Here is a 17,223-nt window from a genome sequence, read left to right on the forward strand (position 1 = left end):
CTCGGCAGGCCTCAAACTCTCGGCAGGCCTCGAACTCACAGAGATCCGCCTGCCTCTGCCTCCCAAGTGCTGGGATTAAAGGCGTGCGCCACCACCGCAGTGCAGTCAAGTGCTTGAGACCCAGTACCCTGGCCAAACAATGATCTGTCCTTGATTTTTATAGTTTTATCACTTTTTTTTTTCTTTTTGAGACAGGGCTTCTCTGTGTAGCCCTGACTGTCCTGGGCTCACTCCATAGACCAGACTGGCCTCAAACACTCAGAGAATCACCTGCCTCTACTTCTGAGTACTGGAATTAGAGGTGCGTGCCACCATCACCAGGCTAGCTTTGTCACTTTGAGAGTATTGTATGAATGGGATGTGAGGGTAATATGGCTGCAGTATCATTCACCCCATCTATCATGAAGCTGGTTTGGCTGATCCAGCTTCCATGCATGAATTCATACACCTACCCTGAGGCTGCATGTCGGTGGGAGACCTTCCCCATGGGGGAGGACTGTTGTTCCTTTGAGCGGGTTCGAATGGCTGTGCTGAGCCTCCAAACAGGCTCTCAGGAGTATTTTATAGATGGAACTGTGCAGTGAGTGACTCATGGAGTCTCCTTTGCCACGCACAGAACCCTTGGCCGTTTCTCCAAGTTGTGGTAATATCTTGTGTTAGTGTATGCCTGTAAGCAGGCACCTATGTGTGCGGAGGTTCACGTCAGCTATCGTCCGACTCCCTCATTACTCTCCAGCTTGTTTGTTTTTATTTATTTGATTTGAGACACAATCTCACTATGTACTTCTGGCTGTCCTGAAACCTGCTACACTGTGCAAGCTGGCCTCTAACTCACAGCAATCATCCTGCTTCAGTCTTCAGAACGCGGAGATTGCCAGTATTCACCACCATGTTCAGCTTATGTTACTTATTTGAAGAAAAAGAAAAGACACAGGTCAGAAAACCAAAACCTAGACAGAATGTTTGGGGTGGGGGTTGGCTGGGATCTCCAGGCACCCCAGCCTGGCAGCAGGGGCCGTGTTCCCACACTCCTCAGTGTCCTGCAGGACAGCTGATGGTTTCAGGCAGGAAGCTCTTACAGATAAGGCTGCAGCCTCCAGCAGAGTCGCTGGGCTGTCTGACAGCCCAGGCACGGGTTCCCTCTGAGTTGGACTGCAGTTGGTCTCTGTAAATAAGCAGCTATGAGGCTCCTTGAAGCAGTATCTCTGCTAGCCGGGGACCGTCAGGACAGCACCTTCGCCTAGTGTGCATCCAGGTAGGAGATGCTGCCCCAGGACACCAGGCCAGGATTGGATAGGTGTCGAGGCACAGACAGGAGGGCAAATTGCCAAGCAGGACTGGAGGGTAGATTCAGGCTTTGGAATTTGGCGAGGTGGGACTCGGCCTCAGATCCAAGCATCCTGGAGTTGGTCCATAAGCCAGACACTCGAGTTCCAGAGTTTGTTTAGGTCAGTAGTTAATGGAGGAATCTTTGAGAGGCCAATAGAGGTAGATTTTGGTCAGTCTATATAGATGATAGAATTACAGACACTTAGGTTACTCGGTGCCCAGAGGTTGGAGTGATCATTTCTAACTCCAGTGGGGGAGTAACATACCCTAGACTATTGCTGAGCAGCACTTATGGCCTGACAGCTTAGCGAGCCCTGCTCAGAGACCTACAGCTCAAAGGCACACCCAGCAGTGGGTCTCAGGTGGAGGGGGTGGCAGGGAAGAAGGGGAGCCATCTACCAGTGGGCATCGGGTCTCCCAGCGCTGGACAGGGGAGCAGATCAAAAGGTCAGTCACTTGAGCTCTGATGCCCGGCTTCGGGACTGTTTGTGTCCAAGTGGCCCCAGGTGGCAGCTCCACATTGAAATGGTTGCATCCTTAGGCCATTGCGTGGCACAATGGGGCTCGATTTGGTGATTAATCCTGCCTGGGAGAGCAGAGCTCCAAGCTTCCACATTTAGTTTCATCTCCAGTTCTGAGACATCTGTGCCAGAGAAGAAAGAACAAACAGATCACTCCTCACTATCGGGTTGGTAAGATCCTCTCTGTAGCCTCCTGGTGGGGGTGGCGGTGTCAACTTAGGACGGAGAAGGCTTCCAAACAATGGTGCTGTTCCCAGCAGGCAGTTCAGGGTCCCTGAGATCCAGGGCCCCGGTAGGTGTTTGATGGACATGTCAATTTGTGTGTTTGGCAGTATAATTCCTGTGTTTCTCCCTGCCTGCTCCCAGCGTGCTTTTTTTTATTTTTTATTTTTTGTGTTTTTTTTTAGACAGGGTTTCTCTGTAGCTTTGGAGCCTGTCCTGGAACTAGCTCTTGTAGACCAGGCTGACCTCGAACTCACAGAGATCCGCCAATCTCTGCCTCCCAAGTGTCGGGATTAAAGGCGTGCGTCACCGACGCCCGGCTCCCAGTTTATTCTTCCGTGTTTCTTTTCGTTTCTTTTGAGAATTCCACATTTAATCTCTCCCCAGAAAGCTGTCTCTTTGATGGAATTGGGGCCTTAGTCTTTGGGCCCCGGCTGAGAGATAAGGATGTTGTTTTTAAAAAGATTTCAGGACTGCTGCATAGGCTCCGTTTATAAAACCAAATTCCTTTCCTGGGAGGCAGCTGGCCAGGACACAGACCAGCTTCTTGGTGGGCATGGTACCTCCCCATGTGCCCACGTGCCCTGTTCTGGAGCAGGACTGGGGCAGGAATCTGAACTGGAGGCCCAATCACATCCCCCTAGCTAAAAGGAAACTGACAGTAAAGGCACACAGGCAGGAGAGTCAGCGAGAGTGTTTTTTGTACCTCTGCTCTCTCTGCTTGCCTGCTGTGGCCTGACCTTTTGTAAGGGAAGAGTAAGGGCTGACTGTCCTGCTGGATGCCTGCTCTCTCTGAAGGAACATTTTGTTTTCATTTTTGTTTATGTTTTCTTTCAAGGGTTTCTCTGTGTAGCCCTGGCTGTCCTGGAACTCACTCTGTAGACCAGACTGGCCTTCGAGCTCACAGAGACCCACCTGCCTCTGCCTCCTGGGTGCACACCACCACCCAGCAACATTTGTTTCTGTGGAATACATTGCTGTGCCATCTTGGGAGCACCGAGCAAACCAGAAACACAAAAACAGTTTTTAATCCAACGAATTGGGTGCAACAAGGATTATTTGCTTTTTCCCCTCTTTTCTTTAAAGATATTATAGGGTCTCATTATGCAGCCTTGATTGGTCTCAAAGCCACAGGAATCCTCTTCGCCTCCCACATACTTAGATGAAAACCATGGGCCACCATCTCCAGCCTTTTAAATCATTTAAAATTATGTATATGTGTCTGTGTCTGTCTGTGAGAGTGTGTGCAAGTGCCAGGGAAGACCAGAGGCACAGATCTCCTTAGTTACAGGCAGTCGTGAGCTCGCGAGTGCTGAGAAACACACTCGGGTCCTCCGCAAGAGCAGAAGTGTTCTTAACCATTGAGCCCTCTCCACAGCTCCCCTTTTCTGTCTGATGAAATGGAATCTTACTATGTAGCCCTGGCTAGCCAGTGGCCTGAAGCTCACTGTTAAAGCCCAGGCTGGCCTTGAACTTACGAGCTGCATAATTCTGTCTGTCTAAGCTCTGGGGTGACCGGTGTCCTCACTATACACGGCAGATTATTGCCTTTGCCGCTGAGTGCTGTAGAGTTAAGATCACCGCAGGGGAGTATGCTCACCCACAGGTTTTGCCATCCCCTCCTGCTGGGAATTTCAGGACAGTGATAGCAGAGCCATAACCCAAGTGTGACAACCTCTGGCCTGCAGAGGTCCATGGAAGCTTAGCATTGCATTTCTCATACATTTATGAACACACCCATGTGTAAGTAACTCTTAAAAATGAGAAGCTGGGGGGCTGGAGAGGTCCTGAGTTCAACTCCCAGCAACTACATGGTGGCTCCCAACCATCTCTAGTGGGATCTGATGCTCCATCTGGCATAAAGTCAGGTATGCCGATGGAGCACTCATGCATAAAATAAATAAATAAATCTTTAAAAAAAATGAGAAGTTGGAAGGGAGTTGAAACAATGTCCCCAGCAAATTCCTGCTGAAGCCTAGCAGTGACTACACTGAAGAGTGTACTATGTCCGCTGATTCCTCTCCATGGTGATTTTCCTTAGCTGTGTGTGTGTACGCATGTGTGTGCATATGTATGTATATGTGTGTATATGCATGTGTGCATGTGTGTGCACATGTGTGTGTACGCATGTGTGTATGTGTGTGTGTGTGCCTGTGTATGTGTTCTCACCCCTGGCAAGCCCAGCCGTGTGTGCCCTTCTTTGATCCCGTTTTGTAGTCTGCCTTGATTTGTTTTTTCTTCTTCATGAAAGCAGAAACTTGGTGGCCTACAGTGCTTTCTCAGCCCATCGTTTCACCATAGTTCTCCCGCGTGTTGTCGAGCTTTCTGTGCTGTTGTCTCTCACAGTTTTGAGTGTTCGACTATCGCAGTTGCGGGCGTCTCATTAATTAGCTTCTGACGGCCATGGCTCTCCCTCTTTTCCCATCAACCTGCAAACATGGATGGACGTGCAGAGGGCTGGCGACCTTGCCAGTCACCAACAGCCCATTGACCCAGAGTGTGGGCAGGTGGGAATGAATGGGGGAGGTGGGTCTCAACTCCAGCCTCAAAGGACAGAGCAGCGCTGAGATCAACAAAGTCTGTGCTTTGCAGGCTCAGGCTTTGTCTTTGCGGTTTGAGCTGTGCAAGGTCTTCCTTCCTTGAGCCCTTGAATGATGAGGTTGGCTTTCCATTTTATGCCTCTGGACTTTCAGCCAGATCCCAAGGTCAAGGTCAGTGAGTGCAATCCTCTTGGTTTACACCCAAAATGCTACACCTTTCAATCCTACGCCCCACCATCCTTTAAGCATCGCCTCTGCTTATACTTTACCCTTCAGTCCCACCCCCTCCTTAAGCCTCACTCTGCTTACTCTGTGCCGCAGTACCGTCCAGTCTTGCGCTCCCTCATCCTTCAGCCCCACCTTCGCTTAGGCGGGAAGTCAGCATCTAGTGTCACCAAACCTTTCTTCTGTTGTCCCTTGTGGGTACTTGAGTTGAAAGAGGAGTTTCGGATGGCTTCCCCTTCACACAGCAGGGACAGGAGCTTCTCATCACCAGGTGCAGCTTTCCACGATCTGACACGATAGCAGCAGAGTGTCTGGATATCTTAACTTTGCCACTCATCTTGGGGAGAATCCTTCCCTGGAGGCAAATCTATCAGGGGCTTGGTGTTACTAAAGTGAGTGTCAGCACAGCCAGATAGGGGGTCTCTGCAGACTATAAAGGCTCCTGGGACGTGGTCTGTGTCCCCCCTCCCTGGGCTTCTCTATGGGGGGGGAAACACGGCAGGATGATCTCACTGGCTGTGTATATAGGCCCCTTGCTTCTGAGGGCTAGATGGCTGGAGTCAGGGAAGGATGCAGAACGTCTTGATCTTTGACTTGGGCAAGTTAAACCGTTGCTCCATCCACCCAGGGTTTGTTGCCTGCTAGTCGTGGGAGCCTCACAGCTTTCTTTGGCTAGCAAGTCAAATCTAGCCCCTCCCCTTCATCCATATCTGCTACCCCACCCCAGCACTGTTCTCCAGGGATGGTAGCTGGCTGGCCATTTCCTCGAATTTCCCATAGAATCCAGTGAAAACCAATCAAGTTTGCCTCTGCAATACACCCCAGCAATACTTTGCTTCTCTGCCTCTGCCACGGCCTCTCCACTTCTTGCTAACTGCACACTGTAGTCTCCTCTGTCTGGCCTCCTCACTTCCTTTTTCTTGTTTGTTCTTTGGCTTTTCGAAATGGTTTCTCTGTCTAGCTTCGGAGCCTGTCCTGGCACTCACTCTGTAGAGCAGGCTGACCTCGAACTCACAGAGATCTGCCTGTCTATGTCTTCTGAATATTGGGATTAAAGGCGTGAACCACCATTGTCCTGCTTGTTTTGTTTTTTGAGATGGAGGTCTCACATGGGGCTCACATGAGAGATGGCTCAGTGGTTAAGAGCACTGGCTATTCTACTAGAGGTCCTGAGTTCAATTCCCAGCAATCACATGATGGCTGACAACCCTCTGTAATGAGATCTGGTACTCTCTTTTGACCTGCAGGTATGCGTGCAGACAGAACACTGTATACGTGATAAATATACATAAATAAATAAATCTTAAAAAAAATAAGAGACAGGCTCTCACTCTGTAGCCTTGGCTGATCTGGAACTAACTCTGAAGACCAGGTTGACCTTGAGCTCACAGAGATTCCCTCCAGCCTCTGCCTCACAAATGCTGGGGATAAAAGGCGTGCTTCACCACACCCTGAGTCTCACTTCCATTCTTATTCCAATAAATATGGTCTCCAAAGAAGAGCCAAGTGGCCCTTTATAAAGCCATGCCCCTAGCTGGGCGGTGGTGGCACACACCTTTAATCCCTGCACTTGGGAGGCAGAGGCAAGCGGCAGATCTCTGTGAGTTCGAGGTCTGCCTGTTCTATAAGAGCTAGTTCCAGGACAGGCTCCAAAGCTACAGAGAAACCCTGTCTCAAAAAACAAACAAACAAAAAATAAAGCCACGTCCTGATCAAAAGTCTCCTTGTTTTGAGGAACCCTCAGAGGTTTCACAGCAACACTAGATCTGAGTCTTCACTCTGTTCAGGGCTTTTTCCTCCTTTATGTTCAACAGGCCAGTCAGCTTCTCCCCAAGCTCCATCAAGAGGCTGCAACATCTTGATGCTTCACCAGGGAGGCTATTCCTGACCCCTGTCTCTAGATAGCAGCACCTGCATGCCTGGGCCATCTTGTCCTGCCCCTGATCCCTGGGGAAGATCGCTCTTCTCAGCTCCTTCTGGTTTTATCTGTCCACCCTTTTGTCTCTTTTAAAAAAGGTTTATTTATTTTTGTATGTGTGCATACCTGCATGTGTATAGGCACACTAGGTGTGTACAGTGCTCACAGAAGTTGAAGAGGGCATTGGGTTGCACTGGACCAGAGTTACAGGTGGTTGTGCACCACCATGGGGATCCTGAGAACTAAACCCAGACCCTCTGTAAGTGCAGCGAATACTCTTAACCACTGAACCATCTCTCCTGACCCCGACTGTCTTCTTTGACTAGAAAGGAACTGTGCCTGGCAGAAGGTTGGCACCTGGAAATATTGCTGAGTGGTTGGCTGACCCAGGGGATAGGTGCCAGGAAGCACCAGAGGCCTTCTGGGATGAATACTTGTGTGGTTATTGCTATAATTACTATTGTGTGGTTCTGATGCTCCAAGGGGAACCCCCTACCTCAACTTCCAGGCCCAGCTTCCCTTCTTGCTTTTTATATATCTTTCTTCCTCCTCCTCCTCTTCTTTTTTTCCTCCTTCTCCTTCTTCTTTTTCTTCTTTTTAGGTTTTTCAAGACAGGGTTTTTCTGTAGCTTTGGAGCCTGTCCTGGAACTAGCTCTTGTAGACCAGGCTGGCCTCGAACTCACAGATCCGCCTGTCTCTGCCTCCTGAGTGCTGGGATTAAAGGCGTGAGCCACCACCACCCAGCTCTCCCTTTCTTCTTGCCACTACTGTTGGCCTTTCTTATTCTCTTTCTTCTCTGCTTTCGAGCCATCCAGTGTGGACCCCTCTTTGCATAGGGCTATCCCCTCTTAGACACGCTCCAAGCTCTGCAGGACAGTCACGTTTTACATAGGAGCCTTTACCGTCTTTGGGCCCCAATCTCTGACATTAGGATGAGATGAGCTTCTTGGGCAGGCCTTGTGCTCAGTGACTTGTTCTGAGGAAGGCTGGACAGTGCGAGCGACCTTTAGCAAAGGCTTTGGGAAAGAGTTCTGGGCACACGTGGTGCCCTAGCTGCTGGGAAACTTCCGAGGCTCTCAGTGGAGGTTGGTAATTGGTATGTAAGCGAGCCAGCGAGAGAGGGGAGTGTACGCAGGGGCCGCTGTTTGCAAAGCGCTGTCTGTGTCAGATCCTGTCACTGTTTATGCCTTCCTTCTTCCAGGAGTCAGTGTCCTGCCCGCACTCATGATGACGAGGGACCTGGCTCTTGCAGGCATGCTGATTAGCCTGGCTTTCCTGTCACTGCCGCCATCTGGATGTCCTCAGCAGACCACAGAGGACGCCTGCTCTGTGCAGATTCTTGTCCCCGGCCTCAAAGGTAATGGTTCTTCTGCTGCTCTGGTGTTGCGCTGGTCACTCCTCCGGGTGTCTCAGTCTCCTGCATGGCCTGGTACTTCAGTACAAACTCACAGAGGATGGCTCTGTTCCAGCGGCATCCTGGGAAATCTGCCCATCTGTTGGGTTTGGGATTTCCTGACAATAAGACCAAGGTTCCATGACATTTAAACCTCTTCTCACCAAGGAATTGCGGATTTCTCATCAGTAATGTGTATGCAACACAGACTGCTCTTCAGGAGCCTTGTGTGAAGGTCTGGCTCATTTGATCTTCTCCAGCATGAGCCGGAGGACTGAGGTCAGCCAGCCTCTTTCCTGCTATATGATGCTACAGTGTTTACATGCCGTGCCCTGCAGAGACAAAGTCTGCTTGCAGGCACATTTGCAGATAGATCAATAGTCCAGGGATGCCTGTGGTTTTTCTCCAACCCGCAATGAGTCTATCAAACTAGTCCATGTTCTGCATGAAAATGACAGACACACGCCTTCATAGTTGGGTCAGATATTATCTAAGCATGACCTGGATGAAAACTTTATGTTCCCAGATTGAGATCTGACTCGAGAGGGCACAACTGGTAAATTATTTTTACAAGCGAAGAGAAAGCAGTGCTATCGATGGTGGAAAATGAGATGGCAGTTGAAATGTCAACCTGTTCTGATAAAAAGATGGCTCATCAGAACTCCTCAGGGGTGGGGGAAGAGGGCCACATAACTGGGCTCTCTGTGGTTTGCTCATCACCCTAGGTAACTGGTCCCCCACCCCACAGAGTTTTGAGCAGTTCTGGGAACATCTTTGATCTTGACAGTCACTCAGGGTTGTACTCCAAGGCCTCCAGGAACAGCTAGACATAGAGTCAAGCTTCCAGGAAAGGTCTCCATTGACTTGGGTGCAGTCCTTTAGAGGCAGAGCTCAAAAATATATTTGAGACAAACGGTCTCACTATGAAATTCTGGCTAGCTGGGAACTTCCTATGCAGAATATCCTGGATTAAACTCCCAGGACTCTGCCTGCCTCTGCCTCCTGAGTGCTGAGATCAAGGCGGGCACCATCACTGTAGACAGAGAGAGACTGCTTGTTGGTTTCCTGGCTACTCAGACCTGAATAATAACACAGAAACTATATTAATTACAACACTGTTGGGCCAACGACATTAGTGTATTCCTAACTAGCTCTTACATCGTAAATTAACCCGTGTCTATTAATCTGTGTATCACCACGAGGCTGTGGCCTACTGGTAAAGTTCTGGCTGGCAGCTGGTGGCTTTCTCCTTCAGCAGCTATGTGGCATCTCCCTGACTCCACCTACTTTCTCTCTATATCTCTGTTGGGATTTCCTGCCTGCTTTACTCTACTAAGCCATTGGCCGGAACAGCTTCTTTAATAACCAATGGTAATAAAACATATTCATAGCAAACGGAGGGGAATCCCACACCACATCACATTGAGCATAAACAATTTTTTTTTATAACAAAGTAGGTTCAGGACATAATGTAATCATGGACAGAGCTGAGGAACTGCATGTGGGGGCTTCAGAGCCTGGGCATCAAGCTGATTTTGGGGGGATCAGCAGTGGGAAGCTCAGAGGTCTTGTCTGTCCCCTTTCTCCCACTGTGGGTGAAGTGGGAAGATTATTCATGAGAATGACATTTAAATGAAGAGGCTTTTCTGATTGTTTGAGAGATATAAAGATCCTTCATTCAGGTCCTGTGCGTGTGTATGTGTGTGTATACATGTGCGTATGTGTGTGTGTGTCTACAAATATGTGCTGTGCTTGCCTGTGGAGGCCAGAGGCCAACCTTTGGCATCATTCCAGGAGATATTCAAAACAACTTTGAATTTTGAGATAGGGTCTTTCATTAACCTGGTGCTTACCAATTAATCTAGTCTGGCTAGCCAGGGAGCCCCGGGGATCCTCCTGACTCTGTCTACCCAGCACTGGGATTACATGTGTGTTGCTACTATGCTGGCTTTTTATTTATTTATTTTTTAAAGATTTATTTATTTATTATATATACAATGTTCTGCCTGCATGTGTCCCCTGCAGGCCAGAAGTTGGCACCAGATCTTATTACATGTGGTTGTGAGCCACCATGTGGATGCTGGGAATTGAACTCAGGATCTCTGGAAGAGCAGTCAGTGTCTTAACCACTGAGCCATCTCTCCAGCCCCAGCCCTGTTGTGTTTAGAAGGCCTTGTTTCTTTGGTGTCATCCAGTCCCACTGGCTCTTACAGTTCTTCTCCGTCCTCTTCCATCAAGTTCTCTGTGCCATGAGGGGATTTGGTGGAGATGGTCCTGTTTAGGACTCAGTGTTCCAAGGTCTCTTGATCTCTGCACATTGTCAGGTTTGTGTGTGCCTGTATTTGTTCCCATTTATGGCAGGAGGAAGCTTCTCTGGTGATGGCTGAACAAGACACTGATCTCTGAATATGCCAGAATGACATTAGCGTCATTTTATTGTTATGTCCCTTTAGCAGACTGGTCGTCTTTGGTTTTCTTTCTAGGTCCATGGCTTCTCTAGTCTCAAGTTCTTGGTTTCCTGAGCAGGGTCAGATACGGGTTTCATTTCAGAGAGTCAGCCTTAAATCCTGGATTGGTTTTTGAAAGGGCAGGTTGTCACGAATTGATCTGGCACCCTTGACAAGTTTTGTTGCCTTAACACTCACATGCAGCCTCCATGTGATGTTACCCTTAATGTTGTGACACAGCTAAAGACCCAGCGTGATAGAATCACACAGATTGGACTGTCAGCTGCAAAGATGGTGAGGCAAAGAAACCTTTTTTAAAAATTATTCACTGCATACCTGTCTTGGGTATTCTGTTGTAGCAACACAAAAGGGATAGACAGAAAGAGAGAGAAAAATTCTAAAGTACAAGCAGTATCCTTTAAGCTTGTCTTGATGAATCCTTGAGTTAGTTGTTCTTGGTTTAGCAGGAGACTTAGTGTCAAAAAAAAAAAAAAAAAAAGGTGGTGGTGAGCTGTAGAAGATAGTTCCTGACATCGACTTCTGGACTCACACATGCACGCATGACCACACATAGGCAATCCCTTCATCTCTCTCTTTCTCTTGCACACACGCATGCATGCACGCACACACACACATACACATACAATGCACACCCACTCTGGCATATGGCCCACCCTCTTGCAGTGTGGTAGAGCATGCCACAGTGACCTTACCCAAAGGCCTGTGCCACCGAGCTCATCTGGTAACACTGGCTTGACAGCTATGCTGCCCCTCACATCTTGCTCTCGGGAGCTCTGAAGCACACAGCACAGTGGCCTTCTCTTTGCCCATCAATAATATCAAGATCCCAAGATGCAGCTTTCTCTATCCTAATGCTTTCCTCCCATAAATCTTCTTTAAACTCAGCCCCAAAATGAGAGAACAATAAATATTAATGGGAAATTTAAAAATGTGAATTTTTAAAGAAGTGTTTTATGTATTGTTGTTTTTCTGAGATGCAGAAACCTGCATGCACATAATATAGTCATATTTCCTGCTAGTAAAATTGTTCCTGACTCGTGTGACAGAATTAAGCACACTCANTTTTTTTTTTTTTTTTTTTTTTTTTTTTCCTCTTCCATTTCAACTTGATAGCTTCAAAACAAAGCCATCAAAGCTTCACAGTTGAGTGTTCCTTAGTGAACAGAAGCCCTGGTCCTAGTGTTTTGTCTCAGGGGAAGTGAGTGAGCTTTCTTCCGGCCATTGCTTTCCAGCTGTGAGGGTGCATTTCACGCAGAAGGTCCCCAGTGGGCTTGCTGTCACACACAACCATGCCTCCTGTCTCTTTCTTTCTTTTTTTTTTTTCCATGACAGAGTTTCACTATGTAGCCTTGGATAGCCTGGAATTCACATCCAGGATGTGTAGCCTGAGAAGCAGAGGCATGTGGACCTCTGGGAGTTTGAGGTCAGGCTGGAGAATAGGTCCCTAGTTCCCTGAGACTCAGCTCCTCTCCGCACAGCCGTGTGGTCATCCTGTTAGCTACCCCGACTGCTTATTTATACCTCTGTCTCTTGTACCTGGCCACCGAACCCTAGAACATGAGGGCACACTTTACTGGTTCCAGGAAGTGCACAGGGGAGGCCATCATGAACACGCCATGGGTCGTGCTGAGAGGACAAGGAGATGATCAGTGGACACCCCAGTCTCTTTTCATGAGGCATGCCACCAGGCCACATGACGTTCCTCTGGGGGTTACCTAGCAGTGACCATACTTCTCCTTACTTCTCTTTATTGTTGGGGTGGTATGGAGAGCTCTATGGTGGGAAGATGGATTGGGAACCGGTCCAGAAGGGACAGTGGAAGGAGAGAAAGATCTGTTCCCTGAAAAACAAAGCAGCGTCAGGAAAGCACATCCTGAGCTTAGACCCAGACATCCATCCAGAGCTCGCCCAAGTGATGCTGCTTGCGGTTTGGAGTACAGTGGGCAAGGAGTAGGGTCAGACCGGCTGTACCATGTGTGAGTCTTTCTAATTCTTCTGCATAGGTGCATAACATCATAGCCCCATCCTAGCCAGACAGTGCCTAAGCAGATATGCCTTCTTCCACAGGGGATGCAGGAGAAAAGGGAGACAAAGGAGCCCCAGGACGGCCAGGAAGAGTCGGCCCTACGGGAGAAAAAGGTACTCATGATTCTAGCCTCCGTGGGGAGAAGGAGGGTGGGAGGTGGAGGGGACTGAGCTCTCCTGAGATAGAGTTTAAGGAAGAAAGCTTGGTGCTGGCCTGCAGGACCCTGAGTTAAAACCATGAAACACAGCGGTGTCTCTCTGGGAACTGCCAAGGTTCAGGATCACGCATAAACATATATGAGAGTGGCGTGATGGAGGAGCAGGGCCCAGGAAAAGCTGACCCATCTGCTGCGTGGAAGTAGCTGAGTGGGAATGGTTTCTACTTTAATAAAACAACGTGATTCTGCCTGGGGGAGGCTGATGAGACTCAACTGCATATCAAAGGAGCTAGAGCACATATGTGAAGAAACCAGAACACATATGCACAGGGATGAGAACACGCATGGATAGGAATGAGAGTACCCATGTAGAACACCAGGCTGTGGCTATTGGGTAGCCACAGGACACACAAAAGAGAGGCTGTCCAAGGGAAGAGGCTAGGGGATGCTCCAGTTTACATACTTGGAATGGAATTTGAACATACATGAGAACAGAGGTGATCACACATGTAATAGCCTTCGTAATAGCAGGCGAGCAGTGTGTGTGACTGCCATCTACAGGGTAGCATCATCTTTAATATTTTGTATGATAATCTTTTTTTTTTTGTTTGTTTGTTTTTCAAGGCTGTTCTGGAACTCACTCTTGTAGACCAGGCTGGCCTCAAACTTATAGAGATCTGCCTGCCTCTGACTCCCAAGTGCTGGGATTAAAGGTGTGTGCCACCACTGCCCAGCTTTAAATGTTTTATTATTTTTTAAAAATTATGTGTAGGGGCTGGAGAGATGGCTCAGTGGTTAAGAGCATTGCCTGCTCTTCCAAAGTTCCTAAGTTCAATTCCCGGCAACCACATGGTGGCTCACAACCATCTGTAATGAGGTCTGGTGCCCTCTTCTGGCCTGCAGGCATACACACAGACAGAATATTGTATACATAATAAATAAATATTAAAAAAATTAAAAAAATAAAAATTATGTGTATATGTCTGTGTGTGGGTTTGTGCATATAAGCGCAGTGTCTGTGCAGATCAGAAGGGGGCATTGGACCCCCTGGAGTGGGAGTTACCTGCAATGGATACTGAGCCTTCCTGAAGAGCAGAGCTGGTCTACATAGCGGGAGACTCGTTCTCTTAAAAGTTTATTTCTAGTATTTTAATTGTGTGTGCACATGTGTGTGTGCATGCGCACTCGTGCGCGCGTGTGTGTATGTGTTGGTATGTGCACATGCATGTGAGTCCCCACAGAGGTCAGAGGTGTCAGATCCTTCTGTGCTGTCTCGTGTGGTGCTGGGAATCCAGTTCAGGGAGAACGGTCCATGCTTGTAACCACTAAGTGAACTCTTCAGCCTCAAAGTTTTGTTGGTTTTTAATATCTTTTGAGACAGGGTCTCACTATGTAGTCCTGGTTGGCCTGGAACTTGTTATGTAGAGCAGGCTACTTTGAACTCAAGAGATCTGCCTGCTTCTGCTTACTTTACAGTCTTTATTGTTATTAAAAGCCATATAGAAAAACATTTTCAAGCCAGTCATTACGGTGTGTACTTTTAATCCCAGCACTCCGGATGAAGGGGCAGATGGATCTCTATACATTTCAGGCCATCCTGGTCTACATAGCAGGAGACCCTGTTTTAAAAAAACGAAACAAGCTGGTTGTAGTGGCACATGCTGGTAGGATTTGCTGAAGGATGCAGAGGCAGGAGGATCATGAGTCTGAGGCTAGGCTAGGCTACACATTTCTGGTTGGTGATTGAGCACACTTTTAATTAGTGCACTCAGGAGCCAGAAGCAGTCAGATCTCTGAGTTCAAGGTCAGCCTGTTCTACAGAGTGCGTTCTCGGATAGCCAGGGATACACAGAGAAACCCTGTCTCGGAAAAAAACAAAACAAAACAAAAAACAACAAAAAAAAAAAACAAACAAAAAAAACCCAACTCAAACCAAACCAAAAAACTCAACAAACATACAAAAAAGAAAAAGGAGAGCATTCTGAACAATCCGTGAGGATATGTATTAGTCAGCACCATGGCTGATCTTATAACTCTGGAAAAGCTTCTGTTTAAAAAACTATTCAAATAACACATTGACAGCTCTTGGAAGAGTGACTTACAGACACTTCCTGGTCTAGTGCATGGGTTTTGAGCTTGCATACTGTGAGACCTTGTCGGATGGGACTGGATCATCCCACTCCTCCATCAACCCCAGGCACTGACTTTTACTTCTTATTTTTTTTTCCTGTTACTCATAGAAATTAATGACGAATGGAATTTTATCTCAGATCAGTGATCAAAATGAACAATGACATTTGCAGCACAGGTCCAAGCTCATCTCTGTGGCTCTTGATAACTTTTAATCCATTTTTTTTTGCAGAGAGATCTTAGGAATTTATGATGCATCGCCTCCCATTTGTGCAGACACTTGCAGAGGATGTGCTTATTCTGCACTTTGCTCCTTTCACTTAACAGCGTATCTTGGAGATCCTTCCATGAGAGGATGCAATGGCCTCATCTATTTATTTATTATTTATATTCAGTGATTGGTGTGCTCAAGTGTACATTTATCGTGACTTAGCTCAGGCTCACATTTTCCTGGGTATTTGCTGCCATGAATAATGTGTATGTGTGTGTGTGTGTATAGCTTCAAAGTTTACTCTGATGGGTGGGATTGCTCATCAAGATGTGCATGCATTTGCAGTTTTGGTGGGTGTGTCACGTCTTTAATCCTAGCACTCCAAAAGCAGAGGCACTAGGGTCAGGGAGGACTGTGAGGTTGGTCTGTACAACAACACCCCTTCTCCAAAACCACGCCCATCTCAGATTTATTTCTGTCATGTAATAAAGAATATGTGAAGACCTCCTTAAGGCTTGTTCAAGCTTGTTCTCTGGATTCCCCTCCATTGTCCACTACAAGCCCTGTGAGCTACGCTTGTCTCAGGAGTGGGAGAGGCCAGGTGTGGAGGCGCATGCCTTAATGCGCTGAGGCAGATGTCTGTGAGTTTGAGAACAGCCAGGGCTATACAGTGAAACCCTGACTTAAAAAGAAAAAAAAAAAAGTGGGCTTCCCAGGAATTTGGTTCAGGTCAGGGAGTGGGTAGGGTGGGGTGGGGGTGGCTCCCAGTCACAGGTCCCGTGTGACTCATGGCTAGCACTTGCAGAGGCAGCTAGGTGGGTGGGATGCCGGATGAGCTATCAGAGAACAGTAGAGATATCCTAGGCTACAGCCGTCCATCCTCGTGGAGAACATAACTCCAGGCCCTGTAGACTCTGACCTCATAGAGTCTATAGCTGGGTTTGACCTTCAGTTTATGCTAATATCTTTTATATTCAGTGTAGCCTTGACGTGCGAGTTTTCTAGCATCCTCATCAGGGCCTTCTGTTCTTCCCGAACATTCTTCTATGATCCCTTTCTCTCTGTCACTTGTGGACGCTTTCCTTAGCTAAGCTGAAACGGATTCTCACTATGTCTGACTGGGCACTGTTCCGAAAGCCCCAAGCCTCTCCTCTGTCATCTGGTGCCCCTCTTCTCTGCACATCTTAAATACACTCAGCTGCCAAGCAGTAAATCAGGTAGCAGGGACCAAGTCCCAGGCCTTGCTGCTCCCCATCTTCAGTCTGGCCGACTTCCAGGCCCACTCCGGGGTGTGAGCTGCCTTCCCCAGCAGACTGCGGGCTTTACAGATGTCTGAGCATGGTGTGTGCTGTGGGCAGGCCCTCCTGGGGCCTCTAGCTCCATCTGTTGGCGATGGCTCAGCTCTTCTCTGTTGTCTGCTGGAGGCCAGAGCAATCTCTCTCTAAGGTGTGGGTGTAATACCTGGGCTTTCCTATGGTTTGAGAATTCTTTTCAGGGATTAAGATTCCTGGCATTTTGCTCCTCTAGTACCTGAAAGTTGGCCCCAGTGTCCCCTTCAAGAGGCCACATATAATCCCTAGCCCGCGGGTGCCTTCCCTGCTTGGTGCCACCCTCACGTTTGTTGGTGTTTGAGTCCTGTATTCTGCCTCACTAGGGAATGTGATACTCCTTTTTCCCTCCACATCTATTGTTTTCCCGCTCTGTCCAAAGTATAATAAACGTGGTGCATATTCCTACAATCCAGCACTCAGGAGGCTGATGCAGGAGGGTGGTGAGTTTGAGGCCAGCCCGGGGCTACAGAGTGAGCAACTATTTCAAAAACAAAACAAAATCAACAAAACCCAAAACCAAAACCCTCGAAAATGAAGCCAAAATCTAATACATGGCATTTCCACCAAAGCAGCATCTTCTAGACAGAGAGAACAATGACAGTAATGTGCCCGAGATGACACGGAGGGGTGCGCTGACCAGAGAAGAACAGGTGCAAAGAGGCTTAATGAAGAAGCACACCGCAGGAGACAGATGCAGGGCCTGAATTCTGAAAGAGAGGGTGTGTGTGTGTGTGTGTGTGTGTGTGTGTGTG

General features: G+C 48.0%; 1 protein-coding gene across 7 annotated transcripts in view; it reads left to right on the forward strand.

Annotated features, from left to right (window-relative positions):
* Positions 1–1,058: 1,058 nt before the first annotated feature.
* The window catches only part of Colec11 (collectin subfamily member 11), a 31,716-nt gene continuing 15,551 nt past the window's right edge, over positions 1,059–17,223 (forward strand). Inside the window, exons 1-4 of one of the 7 annotated variants that reach the window (XM_050125930.1) lie at positions 1,060–1,255; positions 1,871–2,021; positions 7,957–8,112; positions 12,684–12,755. In XM_050125930.1, the coding sequence (XP_049981887.1) occupies positions 7,980–8,112; positions 12,684–12,755 (205 nt within the window). In that variant the 5' untranslated portion in view covers positions 1,060–1,255; positions 1,871–2,021; positions 7,957–7,979. Of the gene's footprint in view, positions 1,256–1,870; positions 2,022–7,956; positions 8,113–12,683; positions 12,756–17,223 lie in introns of those variants that run through there. The other 6 variants (XM_050125931.1, XM_050125929.1, XM_050125932.1 and 3 more) reach the window with 6 other exon arrangements.

The sequence above is a fragment of the Alexandromys fortis genome, unplaced genomic scaffold (assembly GCF_014885135.2).
Source record: "Alexandromys fortis isolate MF-2015 unplaced genomic scaffold, M_Fortis_MF-2015_v1.1 scaffold_249, whole genome shotgun sequence".
Lineage (NCBI taxonomy): Eukaryota > Metazoa > Chordata > Mammalia > Rodentia > Cricetidae > Alexandromys > Alexandromys fortis.